This window comes from Ammospiza nelsoni, chromosome Z, assembly GCF_027579445.1.
Source record: "Ammospiza nelsoni isolate bAmmNel1 chromosome Z, bAmmNel1.pri, whole genome shotgun sequence".
Classification (NCBI taxonomy): Eukaryota; Metazoa; Chordata; class Aves; order Passeriformes; family Passerellidae; genus Ammospiza; species Ammospiza nelsoni.
Window position 1 is genome coordinate 70,525,997 of NC_080669.1, and position 19,163 is coordinate 70,545,159.

Below are 19,163 nucleotides of genomic sequence, written 5' to 3' on the forward strand. Positions count from 1 at the left end.
GTCATAGAAGTTACTCCCAATTACAAAGAGCAACACACTGGAAAGTACTAATTAGCACTAGTGAGACATTGCATTCTAGACATCAGGCTGCAGGCCTGCTTTTTAGAGTAAAACATTCATCCATGTGAAGGGAAAAAAGCTTCCCTCAGCCTCAGCTCTTTGCAGCTGAAGATGTCTAGCACGCTAGAAGTTAAGAAGAGAACCCCTGCAAAAGCACAAAGGCAGTTTTGCCAGATCTACTTTTCTCTATTTTCCTGACAAGTCACAGCACAAAAAGTAGAACAGCCATCAGAGCAGAAGTTCAGTGGCACCCTTAAATCCCACATAACAATTTAGACAAAAGCCAAAAACTTAATCAGAAAGAAAAGTTAATGGCCCCTCTAATGTAGTAAAACTGTAAGGCATCACAATGGATAAATCAAACTCACAGGAAGTCCAGAGACAGAAAACATAAAAACATACATTAATCCACTAGAAGCAAATGTAGCAGCCAAGTTTTTCAGAATGCTATCTAAGCCCTGAGATATATTTCCTTGAAGACTAAAAAGATCTTCCTCACAGGTATCTTACCTGTGGCCTGGATTAAAAAGACTAAAACAAATCATCCCCTCCCACTCCCCACATTACATGCACTCATTTCACTTATTCTCCCTGTTGTAAGGAAGATGACTTGGCTATGCAAGGGACACTTAAAGGATGTACACAAACTCTAAATTAACTTAAAAAATGTTATTAAAAAAGAGGATACGATAGGATCTTGCATGTTCCCTATTTTGCAAATTCAACCTGAATGAGTTCTATATTCTGAAAGATGAAGTCTCACAAATCACAGAAAAATGCATCAAAAAAGCATTTTCCCCAGAAATAATGCTCCTGGTGTTTCTGTAGAGAAGAGTATCTGCAGCCTTCCAAGAAGCAAGATCATGATCTGTAAAGCAGCCTTGCACTGATCTTCTAAGAGTGAAAACAACTCCAATGAATCTTACCACAAGCAGGGTTTTATTTTATCAACACGCAGAGGAGCCTCATAAATCATTCAGCTACATAAAGGACTCTAAAAATTCATGTAATTTTTTTAAACAATGTGCTACTTACATTGGTAAAGACAGATAGTAACTGTAAACAAAAAAGCAGCTGTTAGAAAATGAACATATTTGGTGTTGTATCACCAAAAGGATCTTATGGTATGTGTGAGACTTCTCAGACTGACTCACAGAAGCAGCATATGAAGAGAGATTTAGCACTTTTCTGTCAACTAAAAATGATTACTCATCATGCCATGGAAGGGAATTAGTGAACAATGTTACTGGGAGTGATTCTCTGCAGTCAAATTACTCAAAAGTACAGTGACACCTGAAGTCAGGACATTATGGAGAAAGAGACATATTCAGCTTTTCAGACCCTTAAATAAGAAATTGTGTATTACTACAACAGGAAACCCTTTACCTCCATTTATTTTTATGAAGTTATGAAGTATTTCATTGGTTTCTGCTGACATGTCAAATCACAGATACCTAAAGACATTTATCTCGAACTTTTAGTTCTCCTGCCTCTATGTCTGGTCTTACTAGCAGTCCTTAATATTCCAACTTTTATAGAGGTTAACATGATATTTCAACTTTGGAACAAATAGAATTTAAGCTGTTTTTTCTGTCACTGACTGTCAGCAGATAAGTAGAATCAAGCAGTGAAACGAATGCTCACTCCCTTACAGCAGGTGTGAGAGTGGCACACCAGTCAGGGAAAAGATTGACACTTACTTGCCAGGCTGCAGCTGAGGATGAACTGGACATGACTGTCTTGCGAAGTTCCTCCAGGATGTTGTCTGGAAGTTCTTTGTGAGACTGCAACAGCTGCTTACACTGAATTTGTCTCAAAAGCAAAAACAGAGCTGGGTGTTCAGGGCAGCTTTTTAAACCCTAAAACCAAACCAATCAGAATTATCATTCTCCAGTATCAAGGACCACTTAGATTTTCCATTCTGCTCTTTATAGAAAACAACATTGAAAGCCTTCTCAGGGTGCTTGAAACACAGCATTTTTCTCCTCCACTGCACAAAGCAGTATTTCAGGACTGAACCATAAAAACATAAAATATTTTTACTGTTCTCAAAATACATTTGAAGTCTAAGCTTAATTTTATATTTTACATTTACATTTTATATTTCCTACTCTTACTGGTTTCTGAAAGACAGCTGTCACTTGGTTGGACAATTATTAAAAATTCTGGGCTTATTAACATAGGCAAAAACCTGTCTTGGGGCTAAAAAGGACCCTGATTATGCTTCAAGAAATTTTAGCTCTCCCAAATAAGACACTTTATTTTCACTGGAACAGAAGGTCTTTACTAAACATCTCCTATTCATAAACAGCAGGCATCCATAGAGTATTTCTTTGAACCAACACAAAACAGAAAAGACAGAAAACTAGCTATGTGTTGCTTTACTCTGCTCAGGTGAAATGTGAAATTTTTGCAAACCTCACTGCATGTTATTTTCTGTGCTGAAATCTCAATATTCCAAGAATTATAACTCAAACCAGATTTGTGTTAACGAACAATATTTGTATTTTTCACATATTTTTTAACAAAGTATGTTGCCTGTGAATCCTTCACAACTGACTGACAGCAGTATCTGACTCTCGACTCCCAGTTACACTGCTTTCTGAGGATTTTGGGGTCTGAAACTACCACTGAAGGCTTGTGGTACTAGGGAATGCTATCCTTTTATCTACTTTTATCTACACTAATTGCAGACCCTGACTGTCCTCTCCCCAGGCTATTTAATTAAACAAAAATCAGCATAATACAAGCAAAATCCACCACAACCTTCACCCCTGCCAAACTGAGGGAAGGATAGATCTTGTATGTCTCAAAATCTCTGATGATTGTTAATATAAGGCAGGTCAGTAGACAAGTTGGCCAGCAAAGGAAAACCCCTCACCAAGCAAACAAAGAGGAAAGAAAGTACTTCCTGCTGAAAACCAGCCTGTTCAATCAATCTGCTTGTGTGGTTTAGGTTTTTTGTTGTTTGTTGTTGGTGTTTTCTTTTTAACTTCCATCCACTTTAATGAAATATACCAAAAACAAGGATCACATTTGCACGTGATTAGTAATTTTCCTTAATGAAAATCATGGATGTGTGCTTTTTTGTTTATCTTTTGCCAAGTCTTCTGCTTATGAACACCCCACTGAATGGTGCTAACAGCCCAGCTCCCTTCCATAGCTGTGTTGCAGCAAGACCTCTCTTTTTTAATAATTGAACTTGTAGCATCCACTTGGAGCTCTGAAACAACCAATACAACCCAGAAGAAATCGAAGTCCCATGGATGTCTCCTATCCTGACTTCTTGCCCTGAATTCTAGTAATGTTTTGCTTAATTCTAGGCAGGAAGAACAGACTTCAGCTTTATCATGACACATACACTACTTGTTTCAACTATTAACATAGTTCTGGTGCTGCAAACAATATACTGGGGAGGGGAGGATATGCCAACCATCAGTTCAGTTGGTCAGAGCATGCTGTTAATACCGCCAGAGTTGAAGGTTTGATCCCCATACAGGCCATTCACTTCAGAGCTGGACTTGATGATCTGATCTTTGTGGGTCCCTTTCAACTCAGAATACTCAGTGATTCTGTGAACTATTATATTTTGTATCTCTGATGGAACAGACAGTTGCTAATTCAAACATTACCTTACTGTATAATGCACAAAAATAATGGCTTCTGTCAATTCTACCACAATCTGCCAGTGTGAGCCCATCATACCTTGTTACAAAGAGCTTCAGCTTCTGACAGTTTACCAGTCTCCCCTAGACTGGTAATAGCTTGACACAGACACCAGTCTTCAAGAGTACGGACATAATTATGTGGAAGATTACTTTCTCCAGCTGTAAAGACAGACAACACACTTAAACAGATTAGTATTTATGCTGTAGTACAATACCATGGTCACAGGCTCTAGATCTGCTAAGGGAGAATTTTTATGAGTTTTAATGTGACATGGCTCCCTTCATCAGTAGGAACATTGAAACATGGCAAAATCAAAAGCAAGAGGGGAAATAAGCATACACCATTTGAGTTAATGGCTTGAGATCAATCAAACATGGACTTTTAATTCCAGTTTTGAAAACACTATGGGCATTGAGCAAGAATGAGCACCTATTGGAAGAGTTACAGAACTCAAAATTACTTTAGCCTTTTCCTGTAAAGTACTGCTGCTGCAATGTAATACATCCACAACCTTCATGAGTGTAGGCATCAGAGCTCAGAAATACTATTTCACAAAACCATTTGAAGCTTTGGAGAGGAAAGCAAACTATCATTAAATATCTAAACCCATCTATATATCAGAATTTAATGGGTTTTTTGTGTAAAATACAATTACAGCTATTGTGTAATTACCACTATTGAGTACTCCTCAGCCTATTTGCAAGTTCAGAACAGCATTGCAAGCTTAGACAATTTCAATTTTATTTTGACTTTTTAAAACAGGAAACTCATATAGCTTACTTTTGGCTGAAACTGTAGACACAAGTGTCATCTCTAGGCCTGTTCGTTTCGGTTCAGTGTTGTTTAGACAGACAACAGTGTTTTCAGCATGACAGGCTGCCATTAGCACTGCCCAAGCAACAGGATTATCTAGAAAAGAATGGTAAAAGGGAACTCATGCCCATTCTAAACATGCTGGTAGTTCACTTAGAATGGGATTTATCAGATAAAGCATAAAAGCATACCTATCAATGGAACCATACACTGTAAATAAGATACCAAAAATAAGAGAAGTAATTGATTTTAAATCAAGGAAGGTGATAACTACTTGCTTCTAACTAGTAAGACACATCAGATTATAAAAGGAAGATGCTGTTCTTAAAGCCAGCTAATGTATTTTTCACAGATAGCTTCAGTGTGCTAACCTGAAGCCGCCAATTTATTTTTCACTACACAGATTAATCTTGGCTTTCACTGAAGAGTTGTAACAAAACACAAAGTGGCAGACTCAGTCTGTTCTGCCCACCAGCATGAAAGTTATAGCAATAGGTGCCTACTTCCACTGCCAGCTAATTCCTGTGTCAGCTTCACCTTTAAATAGCCCTGTGAAGAACACCTACTACTGTAAGAGCAATCTCTGTCCTGAATTGGACAGAGCTCAGTTAAAGATTTTATTTATTTAAATTTTCATCCATAAAATAATTACTTTTGCTGGCAAAAAGAAACAAAGCTTGAAGATCTAACAAAGTAAAATGTAAAGTATACTGCTTTTAAACAGCAGTCATACACTCATATTTCCTGTAGGAAAGTAATTGACATTTTGAACTTGCCAGCCAGCCCTGTGCATCAGAACAAAATTACTCTAGAAAAAGCAATTTTTTAGTATTTCACTATCAAGTACCAATTAGCAGCTAAAAACCCCACCAGGCTTGCACTTCATATGCTATAGGAAGAAGACTATTTAGTAATACAACCACAGAATTATCTGTAGTTCATAAACCACACATTTTAACAGAACTTTTCTAATAAAAAATCTCAAGGGAGATGAATAATTCTCTTCTGTCTGGCGCTGCATACTGAGGGAACATATGTTTTTCAATTTGTCTAGTATACTAAATAATACTTATGTCTTTTCCTTGTGATTAAGAAATTACTCATGGTTTATAACAAGCCTTAAAACTCAGTGATATTTTTCTTATTGTCTGGCTTAATTCCCATACCACTAAATTTGGAAGAAAAGTGACAATTTTCACTCTAAGCATCTTCCCCAAAAGACAGATGGATAACCCTAAACAACAAATCAACCCAACAAAAGCAGATTTTACTTTAAAATCCAGTGATTTTTGCTTCTGATGGATAAAAAGACAAACAATCACTACTGTGTTTGAGAACAGGAATAACCTGGACAGACATGGATGGCCTTCTGAATATTTTTCAGAGGATTGTTTTTCTTATCTTCTAACATGTGACATCCTGCTACCAACTGATTAACTGCGATATTCAGCAGGACTTCCTATAAAAAGAACACAAGAGTGTAAGTGATCAGAGAGAATTAATTTTAGGACTGCTTATGGAATTACAAAATCTACATTTTAAGATAGTCAGTCAAACCTTTCCACAGTTTACATCAAGTGTATGTGCAACACTTCCTGCCACAGCTCCTCCCTGCAAGATTAAAAAAACAAACAATTGATTAAATTACATGGCTAATTAATTTTATGCAAAATACAATGCCAAAATAATTTTATCTTTGTTATTCACAAGTACAAAATTTGCACAATGAGTCAATGTCCTTGCTTATGGCATGATCTTTTTATTAAAAAATTAGCAAGACACATTCTAGACTAGAGTTTATCTATATGATTGGTTTCTAATTTCAGCCCCATATTGAAAAGAGTTTCTTTTCAGGTGCTATTTCTGTTTATATAATTAGCATAAATTAGGACAAGGAGCATTTATTTGAAGGAAAACTACTTATAAGCAGAAAAGTGGCAAGGAAACACTGCCTAATGTGAAAAGTGAAGATGACTACATTAACCAAATTAAAAATAGGTAAATCTTAATATAAATATTTATTTAAATATATACATCTATATAAAACTAAATGGAAGAAATTATACATAGTTATACATAGTATAGCCTTTTGTTGTTAGCACAATTCTAGCAGATCATTCCTCTAAGTTTACTTCAAGAATGGTTACCTCATGGAAGATCGAAATAATGGTATATAAATTCAGTATGTAGCAGTGCACTGCTTTGAATGTAAGCCATACATTTTCCTTTTAACTGGGGCAAGTCCACACACTGAAGGGTGGGGTTTTTTCAGGTAAGAAACGACACAGACTACTTGGAATGTAAACAGCACATGTGTATTACACTTACTTACTTTAGGCTTTTTTGATGCATACAGTGGAACTAGTCGAGATAGAAGAGACCAAAGGGCAGGATTATCAGGGTAACTAGGGAAAGAAAAGGGTATTAAACTCTCTGGTTTAGATATGCACCTGGTCTTCCAGGACTCAGTAGGCACTTGCTATGAATACAAATAGAGCTTTTTCTATTGAGAATACAATGCAGTGTATTAAAAGATAGGCATGGGGAAAAAACAAACAACACAACATTGAAATTATACTGCTAGCTAAAGAAATAAAATGTACAGCATGCATATAAATATTCATAGGAAGAAAAACAACTTTAGGCCTACAGATCTTGTCTTCATAGCACGAAGAACAAGAAATTTAGTTGTAGTTGGAAAAAAACAATTGCATGAAAATAGACCCTTGGAGAGACTATAATGTGTGCCTTCCTGAAAGGCTCAGAATGCTAAGGCTAATCAAATCAAATTTAAACACAGACACTTAGCTAATGGAAGAAACAGCTTCAAAGAATGCTAAATATTAAATAAAAACCCATGGGACTTTTCTAGGCTGAAGGTTATGCTACACAGGATGAAAAATTCTTTCACAGAAGAGTAAACTAACCTACCTATCAGAAAAGTCCCCCAAACAAAATCAGAAAACACTGAATGAGCTATGAAACTTCTGCTGATTCCATAAATAAGAAAGCAAACTTGCCAGCTAAAGGTACAACCATAGGTGAGGACTTCATCTTTGAAAATGAATTTTTATTCAAAATCAAAGAAACAGGTTTGCTTACTCTTCAATGAAATCAAAGCAATACATTTACATGGCAATTTAAAGCAAGACGAACTATATACCTGTGTATTGCTTTGGAGACTTCCCTCTGGATTGCCACATTTCTACCTTGTAATGCATAAACAGCAGATGCAATGAGACACCTCTCATAAATACCATCATTTCCTTTTTCATGCTTCAGTAATTCTTTTAGAGCTGCTGTTGCAAGTGTTGCATCCTGCTTTACCAATCCCAATGTGCACAAAGCCTTCAGACTTTCCGTACTAGGTTCCTTTAATGAGCTGTTGAATCAAAGAGAGGGAAAGAGACAACCATTTTGGAGCACAAACTAAGCTTCCTGATAACATGAGAGTGCTCGTTACATTTGAGTCCTCTTGCACCTATGTATCATGAAAGGTATACAGAATTAATACTCTCTGTGGGATCCTGGATCAGGCTAAATCTATATCCTTGAAGGCCAGGTTACAGGCACCTAATCAAGCTCTTAATGATTACTTTTGCCTTCAAAAAAAGACAAGAATGTAAGCTTCTGATTCTATGTTTTGTTTTCAGTCCCTAGCAAGAAAAGAAAAAAGCTGTTAATTGAACTTGAACAGCCAGCAAAAGGACCCTTTGACAAGTAGGAAATGGTATTCTATGATACTGGTTATCCAGACATACCCACTGTTAAGAATCTCTGTGCTAAGCTGGTTATGAGAAATGAGAAAAGGAGCTTCATGTTCAAGGTCCTACTTGGGCACTTCAAGTCATCTAGCACAAATTCCAGTCAAGAGAAACATTTATCTACTGCACCAGAATGCATGATTTTTGTTCCTATTATCCACCAAAATCTGTTTGTAGCACAGATTATAGGTTATCAATTCAAGTCTAGATGTATTCATTGTGATATTTCTTTCCTAAGCCATTCACTACCTTTTCTTTTCAAACACAAACATATAATGTCATTAAAAACTCTCATTGTTCATGTTTTTGACAAAACTAGAGGCCTGCAGTGATTTATAAGATGTAGGAAATACCAGTTTCCTAGCCAACTAACCACGGCCAGGAAAGGTAATAGACCTTCTCTGTGTTAGTAACTTCAGGAATCTGCTGATGGGCGCTGCACTGCCACTACTAGAGTTCTCTGCTGACAGAGAGCTGCTCCTGGGAGGTGAGATGGTAACTTAATTTCTAGCTGCTAGGAGCCTAACAATGATGCACAGGTGATTTGGCTTCCACAGATTTGAAAAATAACAGGCATTCACCACTTAATTGCACAACTAGTAAAGATCTGTTTCTTTTCATGGGAAAGGTACAGGGCTGTCCTGGTCTATGTTGCTGGGAACACAATCATTTCTGAGATTTTTGACTGCTTAAACTATTTTCACTGGTCATTCAGAGTTCTTACAGCTAATGAGCAAAAACAATGAGCAAAAATAGTGCTTACAACAACTACAAAGTACTATTATCTTAAAAGATAAAGTTTTTAAAACTTCAGGGATGTTGGACATCCAAACTGCTCAGCCCTTCCACTCAAAACTCCTTTAAGAAAGTGGAAGCAACAGACCATAAAACCAGATGTATCACATGAATAAGTAAACTGCATCCATTTCCACTTCTATGCTGCAATACACAAAGAAAATATCCACCTGAGTTCCCACAAAAACAATAAAATATCACATTCTGATTATTCCCTCTACTCACCATTTAAACAGTAGTGTCTTTGCAGCATCCACTTTGTTCAGTTTATATTCTATTATTGCCAAGGCAGTCAGGATATGTGCTTTATCTTTTTCAGACTCAGCAACAGACAACGCTTTTTCATAGGCTGGTAAAAATTAATTGAGAGAGAAGAAAAAACACAACATTTGTACAGCCTTTAGGATAGCACGATATTACAACAGAGAGACTACTTTAGGTTCAGGTTCACTGTATTTTCCCAACTCAAATCATAAGCAGAAGATAAAAGTAAATTGACTAAGACTTTGGAAGTAACTATGTTTGGAAACACCAGATTTACTCTTTAGAGCCTGGGAGTTGTTTAACACATAGCAAGTAGAAACAGAAATGAAAAGCAGCATTGGGACATTCAGAAAATTCCTGCTAGAACATGGTAAAAATGAACCCTGTGACAGTTCATTTACGAAACAGTAGTTCAGATGGGCACACTCATTCCAAATACAAAATAAAATTATTTAAAACACTGAGCTGACTGTTCCTTTGTGAGCACTTCTACACTGATTGTTGCATATACCTTTTCATGAAGTTCCACATCTCAGAAGTGTGCAACATGACAGTACAATTATATTTACCACTAAAGCTAAAGTGCTTTCAACACCACAATTATCTCCTATGAGAGAATCATTGAATAATTAGGGCTGGAAAGGACCTCTAGAGATCAACACCTCTACCACAGCAGGGCCACCTACAGAAGGTGACACAGGACCTTGCAGGTGGGTTTTGAATGTCTCCAGAGGGGAGAAACTCCACAACCTCACTGTGTAGCCTATTTTAGAGCCATCCTCAGTGTAAAAAGTTCTTCCTCATGTTGAGGTGGAATCTGTATTTTAGATGATGTCCACCATGCCTTGCCCTGTTCATGTCCACCATGCCTTGCCACCAGCCTCTTGACACCTGCTTTTGAGACACTTATATTGATGACATCACCTATGTCTTTTCTACTCTACACTACAATTGATTCTTCCAGAAAAACAATTTAATTTGAGAACAAGGGAGGCTCAGAGAAAAACAGCTTAATGGACAAGAATCCCACACTTGAAGAAATTTATTTTTCCTTACTACATTTGAGCGATACTAGGACTAATAGATTTTCACAGAATTATAGAATAGGCTGAGTTGGAAGGGACCCATCCACATCACGAAGTACAACTGTGCAGGACACTTGAAGAATCACATCATGTGCCTAGAGCATTGTCCAAAGGTTCTTGATCTGAAGAAAACATTGGTACTGTGATGACTTCCCTTGGGAGCCTGTTGAAGTACTCAACCACTCTCTGGGTGAAAAATCTTTTCCTGATATTCAACCCAAACCTCCCCTGACTCAGCTTCAGGCCATTTCCTAGAGTCCTGTCAATGGTCGTGAGAACAAAGAGATCAGTACTTTCCCCTTCACTTCCTCGTGAGGATGAAGACCATAATGAAGTCTCCTCTTAGTTTCCTCCAGGCCAAACAAATCAAGGGACCTCAGCTGCTCCTCATAAGACTTCCTCTCTAGACCCTTCACCATCTTTATAGCCCTCCTCTGGATGCTCTTGGACAGCCTAATGTCTTTATTTTATTGTGGTGTCCAAACCTGCACATAGTACTCAAGGTATTAAAATAGTTGTGGCATTTATACTTACACAATAGGACCAAAAGAGCAAAATACTGAATGTCAGCTAGGTTGGTTAGACAACGAATTTTGTTAAGATTAACCGCAAAAGAAGTGTTCCATAATGCTCTGAATTTTACCTTTGATACTTTCTTCTAAGAGTCCTTTCTTGAAGTAAGCTAATGCTAGCCCCACAATGCCATCAAACTCTGTTAGGGGTATTGATGTATAAACTTCAATGGCCTCATCACACCGCCCAAGAGCACTGCAAAAAAAACACCCAGTCACTGGTGGGAAGGATGCAGAAACAGCTGTTATAATTCAGACAAACTGTCCTTGAGGACCAGTGCCCTCTATTCCACAGCAGTTTTAAAGAGACACCTAGAAAAGAGCAGTATTAGGACAAGAATGTGCAGTAATCCCCACCCTTTGCCTGGTATAGCAGTTACTCTCTCCAGCTATCTGTTGCATGAAGAACAACTATAGGAAGAAGTCCTCCATATCTGCATGACAGCTGTATATAAGGCAAATGACTTAATGATCATCACAGTGCAGGGGGAGAAAACAGCAAAGGAGAAACATGCAAAATGCAAATCAAGAATTTGTTTGGAAAAAAGCAAATCATGCACACAGACAGGAAAATGCACACACAGAAAGATTACAGCATTCTTGTTCTAAGACCACTATGAAAAGAATAATTGAGGATTGTATTTATTAGAACTACTTATCAGTTACTAGAGATTTGATCTTGTGTAAGTTGCACATATGAACTAACAGACATACAGCTTGGATGTGAGATTTCAGGAGTCTAAAGAGTTGGTTCTAAAACCTTCCCTGAAGTTAATGAATTATCACTTTGTCACAGGTTACAAGTTTCAGTGTCACATACAAAAACATATGAGGTTTCCCCAGGGAGCTGACAAATATTTAATTAGTAGACCTTGAGCTATCTCATATCAATGACAAATTTGAAAGTCTACATACCTAAGTCCTGCATTCCCTCAGAACCAGAAAGCAGAAAGGAACTTAGAATTCTGAGTAGGACTACAGTAAAGAGATTCATCAGCAGAAAGACCACACACAGGTACACAACACCCCAGCCTCACATGCTTCAGGTTGTAAAAGTCAATATAAATTCAAAGGCTAGATAGAAGGGCTTTTGAACAAACCTCGAAGCAGCAATTTTATTCAGACTAAGCCTATTACACAGCTCAAGGGTCAAGATTGTAAAAAAACCATTTAAAAAAATCCCACAGCTTATTGTGCAGACAATATAACAGACTACACTATGACATGTTAGTACCAAGCAAAGGATAAGGGAATCACTGATACACTACAGCCTGTGAAGACATACAGCAATTCCTTACAATATGATTTTTTTTTATTACACTACCCATTTCTGGGGCAAATACAAAGTTCAGTCAAACCTGTCTCCAATTAGGAATAATGTTTAATAGATGATTTTTAGCAACCATCTTTCACCTTAAGCCTCACCATATTTTGCACTGCTGCATTCACTACCTCCAAAGCTGAAGTTAGGGGCTCAGAAAGTCAGACACTTACCAGAGTGACCTGCCATAGTTTTGCATTGCTGTATTGTATTTCTCAGTATCCTCTGAGTTTTTCAGCAGTGAAGCTGCCCTAAAATTAACCACAATGAATGTTACTTATCATGTGACTACAAGGTGCATATTTTGAGCACAGTTTTCAGAGCAAAATGGATAACTGGTTTATACAAAAGCTTTTCTATGCTAATTAAACATAAACAGAGCCTATTTTACTGTTTTAATGCATCAACACACATGTTCACCAAATACTTTCATTTGCCACCTTCCCCTCTTTGAAAAGAAGAGAGAAGAAAAAAACCCCCAAAACAAACCCAAAGGTCAACCATCTCCATTAATTAGAGTGGGATAGAGAATAAAGCTAAAACCAAGCTTGCTTTCTCCTTCAATTTCATTTAAATCACACACAGTGAATTAGTTAATGTAATGGTAAGATATACAAGTCTTAGGACATCTTTACTTTTCTGTGTTCTGCCTTTCCAAATTTGATATAGGAACCTCCACACATCCACCCTATAAACACTTAGTTCAAATATACTGTTGAACAGAGAAAGTAAAGTTTATCTAAGGAAAAGAAAAACCCTTAGGTTTTTCAGCTGGTTCATGGAAAAGGAGCTTCTCTGAGCTTTCCAAGGGTGTACAGTTTACCTCTCATAGGCATAGGCTGCCTGCTGTTTTAGATCCAGATACTCATTCAAAAACCCAAACATTGTGAAAGCAGAAGCATCATCTGGATTTCTTTCTAGAAAGTCAGAATTGACAATGTAGGAAAACAAGATCAGTAAGCTGTGAAAAAGCATTACAAAAACATTGCTACATTGAAGCTACAGTACATGCGCTGAACACTTTGCCAAATGCTTCTGTCAGCTGGTCAAGAGAATAATTTTGACCGGCTTGCAGGCAAATACAGAAGAGACAGACAACCCAAAATATGACATCAGAGTGGCTGAAAAATGTTTAAAATGTTATGATGTAACACTAATGCATAATGCACTCAATATATTTTAAGTTTTTCAGCAGGCAGATTTTTTTTAATGAAATGGGAAAGTATTCATCTTGCATTGACTCTAGTAAAATACCAGTAGAATCTTATGTTTTATTCTTAATACATTCTGAAACAATTCTGTACAATGTGCTGTAGGACACCCCTGCTCGAGCAGGGAGGTAAGACCAGATGACCATTATGGTCCCTTCCAAGATTAGTAATTTTTAAGTAATTGCTAAGGCACAAATTTGTCAGCTGTCAACTCATCTCAGACTGGTAACTTTTCTCCCCAGAAGAGGAAGGAAGGCTCTCCAGAGTCCCCTTAAGAACAAGGCACAAAGAAATAACAGTCTCACATTCACGTCTCATTTACTGTGAGCTATATTTTCTAGCTCTCAAAAGTCAGCAACAGATTACTCAAATGATTTCTTTACAGGAATACTTGCAGACTAATGAAAATCTGCATTTCCTCTACCTGCTTTCCAGGCTAGACATATCCAATGGGGAGGCTGGTTTGGAATCATGCACAAAACCAGAGTCCATCACCTGCTGAAGGTTACCAAAATCATATGCTTGTGAATATTGAGTTACACAGCACACAGGAACAATCCTGTGCACCAAGCTTCACATCACAGAGGCAGAGGACCTGGCACTTATTTTCACCTGCACATACAGACACATGCAAAGGGAGTCTGAGAGCAAACACCCTATGAGAAGCATGCAAGGCTCTGGTCCCTATTTTCGTTGGTATTTGAAACAACTAGAAGGAGTAAGCAGAACAGAACTCACATCCATTTCATCGCTGTGTGGTCTGCTTACCCTGTTTCAGTTAGTTTAAGCTAAAAAGCCTCTCACCACCTCAGCCAGACCTCTCTTGTTTAGAACTAGTGCAGGTGTATTTATTCTTTCTGAATGCATGTTAGGTGTGACAGGTTAGAGAGGTATTTAAATTACCTACCTGTATATTTGCTCAAGACCACTTGGGCTGCTGGTATAGCATTCATTTGAACAATATTATACAGATACAGTTCAGTGTTTCTGTTGGCTTCATCCTGCAGCGTTGAACATACCCAGTGGGCATAGCCTTTTGCTCCCTCAGTCTCAAGAAACAAAGAGACACCCCCCAAAACAGGAATCATTAAACCCACTCAAGATACAGCAAAATAATTGCAGATTATAATAATACTAATTCTTTGTTTTAGGACAGAGTTTTGGCTATAAATCTGCATCAGTGTTAAACAGAAGAACACACCAAATTGAATCCCTCCACATATACTTTTAACTTGCCATCTGAGCAAAGCAAATCCTTACATTTTCATATAATGTGCTGCATGACTGTATACACAATAGGCAAAAAAAAAAAAAAGCTATGAAAGACTAAATCCTCCACTTTTTTTGGAACACAGGGTCCTGGCAGTATCCTTGCTCTCTCCAGAAATATTTTATGCCTTTGATCTATGTCCAATTCTGTGGAACATGGAGAATGTTTTTTCATGACTTAAAGAGCTGATTTCTTGAACCCTTGGGACTAAAAAATTTTATAAAGTAACTGCCTGCTATACAATATCAGCATAAGTCAGCAACAACATGGAAGCCATACAATCTCATTTGAAACATGACTGTAGCAGTTTCAAAACTCAAGACACGCCTATTTAAAAAAAATAATCTCCTAAGTAGAGAGACTGGATGTACAAAAACTTCAGAACAATACAACTGTTACACTTACATGCATACTGAGTTCAGTTGTGTGCCTGAAGAGATCCATGGTATCATAGCTGCCTACAGTCTCTGCAATAAGAGCCTAGAGAGAAGCAAGAGCTGCTGTGATCATGTACTTAAAAATTATGACAATGACAAAAACCTTAGCCCATATTATGTCAGGCATATCTAAAACATTCAACATGAACACACTTTTTTCTCATAGCCTACAAGCAAGATTGGTTTTAAAACCAAAATTAACTCAGGAGAAACACAAGCAGTCTCCACTGTATCAGTAATTTAAACTTTGGCTGCTAACTCTATCTTCAGAACAAAGACTTGCATGTATTAGAACAATTTATAACAACATCTGACAAGAGCTGAATTTCAACATGTGACGGTGCTAGTTCTTTTCTAGAATCCAGTTTTCAATTAGATATCATTAGCAGGTGAGCAGCATGGCATTATGAAATTCACCTATAACAATCATAAAAGCCACAAGTATCTCAACTATTCACAAATAACCTAGATATCAGAAGGAGCATGTGAGCTATCAGTGGCAGGGGAGGAAGGGACTTCCCAGAAAAAAATGCTTTGTCCCAGGTACATTAGAAGCTTACTTATTCTGACAGTGGCATTAGAAAGGGGGAACTGAGATGAGAGTTGGGTTGTGCCATTTAATGAACTACTGGTACAGCTGAAGCTGAAATAACTATCACCTTATAAAGACAGTGCTTTGTGGATAGCTGTCTATAAAAAGCCTCAGAGCATAGTGATTGTTTGGTTAATAGCTTGTTAGAGAACTCACAATATCGGCCAGAAAAACACCATATGAGTGTGTCTGATGAACACAGTAGCTTCCATTGTATTACCACTATGGAAACAAAGGAAGTAGAAGCACTCATAAACACAATTTTTAGGAGCATGAATTAGTGCCCGTTACTAGGCTGAAGTTAAGGTTCTTCAACAAATGTTTTTTGTGTGCAGTTTCATAATTTTTCATCATACCTGTCCAATCCAACACAAGAGGTAAGAAGGTTCCAGAGACTGGGCTACCTTGAAGGCTTCATGAGCTTGCTGTAGAACCAAATAAAACACTGCTGTTGAACTGCCTGGTATGGTAACAGAGCACTTCTGACTACACACAAGTATTAACATGCAATAGTATTAGAAGAGACTTAATGGACTGAATTAGGTCACTACTAAAAACACCTTCTGTTCCACAGAGAACAACGCATTGCCCAGAGAAATAAACCAGTTTAGTCTTAAAGAAAACAACAAAAAAAAAAATTAGAAAACAAAAAAAAAAATTAGAAAACTTCACAATATCAAAGTTGCCCTCCCTTCTAAATATGCTTCCTTCCCAGCTAGAGAATTCAGAAGCTAAATAAACAATTTAAAATTGGAACAATTTAAAAATCTGACTCTTGGAAGATCCAGTTTTGAAAATTCACTTTTTTATAATACAAATGTATTTTCAAAAGGATAAAACTGATTATCATCCACAAGTCATTTCCCTATGGCCTATACATGCTTAAGAGTTCCTCCCTCAATTTGGCACAAGGGGAACCAAGTCTTAGCATTAGCAGTGTTAGCAGTAAGCAGTCTGTACTATCAAGCTATTTTTCTTAAAAATAATTTTGACCATCACATTTCCAAACAAACAAGATTTCTGTAATTTCAACGAGCAAATAGGACAGGATGCACTTTAACTGCATGAGAGCTCCAGACTTCACTTAATATGCACTCAAATTTTTCTCCAGAGAAACTCTGAAAATTAGAGTGTTACAGTAAATCATACATTTGCTGATGAGCAGAAAGTAGGTATCTATGGGAACTCAAACACTGGGAGTTCAGTCCATGACCTACAACTAGAAGTTCTTGGCCAAACCTGGCATGCCTTGATTTGACTAACCACTTCTCTGTCCTTCCATTAAGTTTTCATTCCAGCTGTTGGAAAGCAGTTTTGTCAATTCAGCAGAAGTTCACAATTCACCTAATCTTAACCCTCCAGAACAAATTTTTAATTTATCTGCATTTCTCAAGTGCCAATCTAATTTCTTTTGAAGGATGTATATTTTTTGAATTTCAAAGGGACATTTGAAACTGACACTCCCATTCCCATATATACACCCTTAAAAAAAAACCAGAAAGGAAAACTATACTTGAGGATGGGAAATAGATTACCTCAATGTTTCCAGTTGCCAGATATAAAACCCCCAAGTTGGTCCAGGCAACAACATTCTAAACAAAACAAATAAAGTTAAAACCAATATATTATTACACTCCTCAGAAATAGCAGTGCATCAGGGGAAATGTCTTAAATGCCCACTTGAAACAGATGGCAGCTGCCTACAGCACTTACAATTTGCTCAGCTTGAACAGATTTGATGAACGAATGTTGTGCAAGAGCATAATTCCCAATAGCTGGGGGAAGAAAAAAAAATGGAGACCTAGATGTAACTGAATTTCAAAACACCATTAGTCAAGCCTCCTTCTAATTTAGGATGTTAGAGATCTAGGGCTGTCACTGAAGACTTACCACTACAAGAAGCAACTACACCAAGTGCATTCCAATAAAGATGATTTTTGCTGTCAAGTCTCACAGCTTTTTTGAGACACTGGAAGAAAATGAAATGTGGATTATAATGATTAGGAGAGCAAAATTATGACTTTATGCACTTATTCAAGAGAATATGCAGAGAAGCATGAACACCAGTTTAAAAAATGTACTAGGAAATACAGGCAATACCTGCAAAGACTTCTCTAACAGTTCACTGATCTCATTCATGTCAGTGCCCACTGCTGTGAGGTGCTCCGCTTGGCGATAATAATTTATTCCAAGATCACACCATATGCTCGGCAAAGACATCAGTTTTAAAGCTCTGCCATAACACCTACAGAAACATGAATCATAGAATCATTATTCCGAGTCTCTGCACGAAGAGCAGAAAGCTGACAAAGCTTCAAAAGAGTGCTTAGAAACCTAAACGAAGTAAACATACATAAATACAAACAAAACCAGACAAGAACTTAAAACAAAAAAACCCAACTAATATATTTTCATTCAGACACTTATTGTGTTTCTGAATCTGGTCTAAGGGTAATCTGTAGTGCTCACCACTAATGAAGCCACAGGTGTGGTTATGTAGGTGTGTATTAAATCAAAGCTCTGTCAGTTACATTATGCATGCGTTTACTTAAAACAAACATCAATCATTTTTACAGTTCCTCAGGCTTCTCCTAGGAAATACTGGACTTTACAGATCATGGTTAAGATTCACCAAGCAGATGAATTTCCTGCCTTACAGATCCAGCTGAAAAAATTTTAGAGGGAGTCACAGAACAGCAAATTTGTCACAAGAAATTTTTTACAAGAAAGAGGCACAGACAGAAAGCTGGAAGTATTATCTTAGACTTCCATTGTCCTGGGAGAATTAGTCAGCAAATACCCCAACCACTGCATTTAAACAGATGTGATTTGTGGAACAGCAGGGAGAATGTAGTCATGCACCTGGAGACAGAAAGGAGAAGAGCAGCTGCTGACAGCACTGTGGCAATACAGGAAACATATCCTGAAATAAGTAGTGTAATTTGGAAGAATCATGAGAATCCATTTACCCAATATGCAGGTATCAACAGATCAGCATGTCTTCCATTTTCTACAAATTAAATAGTCTAGAATATTTGAGACTCTACGGAGTCTTAAACAGCAGAGAAGCTCTTAACAATAAAAGAATATTACCTTCCTCCCAGTATGAGAAGCTCATTTTTCGTCAGCACCTGTTTGGTCGCATTTTTACTCAGAAGGGATCCTAGCACTTGAACATTCACTTTGGCTGGTGAAATAACATGTACAATAGTACAGGTATCTCCTAACAGTTTCCAGAGGCAAGATACATCAGGACGGTGCTTTACTGCCCTACAATTATTAAGAAAACACATGTAACACCTACTCAGAT

General features: G+C 37.4%; 1 protein-coding gene across 2 annotated transcripts in view; it reads right to left on the reverse strand.

Moving 5' to 3' along the window:
• SKIC3 (SKI3 subunit of superkiller complex) overlaps positions 1-19,163 on the reverse strand; it is a 50,757-nt gene that overhangs the window by 9,786 nt on the left and 21,808 nt on the right. For both annotated transcript variants that reach the window (XM_059492446.1, XM_059492447.1), the window contains 19 exons: positions 18,947-19,123; positions 17,954-18,098; positions 17,744-17,822; positions 17,567-17,628; positions 17,389-17,445; positions 16,210-16,278; positions 15,230-15,304; positions 14,462-14,603; positions 13,167-13,260; positions 12,517-12,594; positions 11,094-11,218; positions 9,327-9,450; positions 7,706-7,924; positions 6,875-6,947; positions 6,100-6,153; positions 5,890-6,001; positions 4,510-4,638; positions 3,766-3,887; positions 1,761-1,919 (listed from right to left, as the gene is read on the reverse strand). In XM_059492446.1, coding sequence (XP_059348429.1) covers positions 1,761-1,919; positions 3,766-3,887; positions 4,510-4,638; positions 5,890-6,001; positions 6,100-6,153; positions 6,875-6,947; positions 7,706-7,924; positions 9,327-9,450; positions 11,094-11,218; positions 12,517-12,594; positions 13,167-13,260; positions 14,462-14,603; positions 15,230-15,304; positions 16,210-16,278; positions 17,389-17,445; positions 17,567-17,628; positions 17,744-17,822; positions 17,954-18,098; positions 18,947-19,123 — 2,095 coding nt within the window. The remainder of the gene's footprint in view (positions 1-1,760; positions 1,920-3,765; positions 3,888-4,509; positions 4,639-5,889; positions 6,002-6,099; positions 6,154-6,874; positions 6,948-7,705; positions 7,925-9,326; positions 9,451-11,093; positions 11,219-12,516; positions 12,595-13,166; positions 13,261-14,461; positions 14,604-15,229; positions 15,305-16,209; positions 16,279-17,388; positions 17,446-17,566; positions 17,629-17,743; positions 17,823-17,953; positions 18,099-18,946; positions 19,124-19,163) is intronic.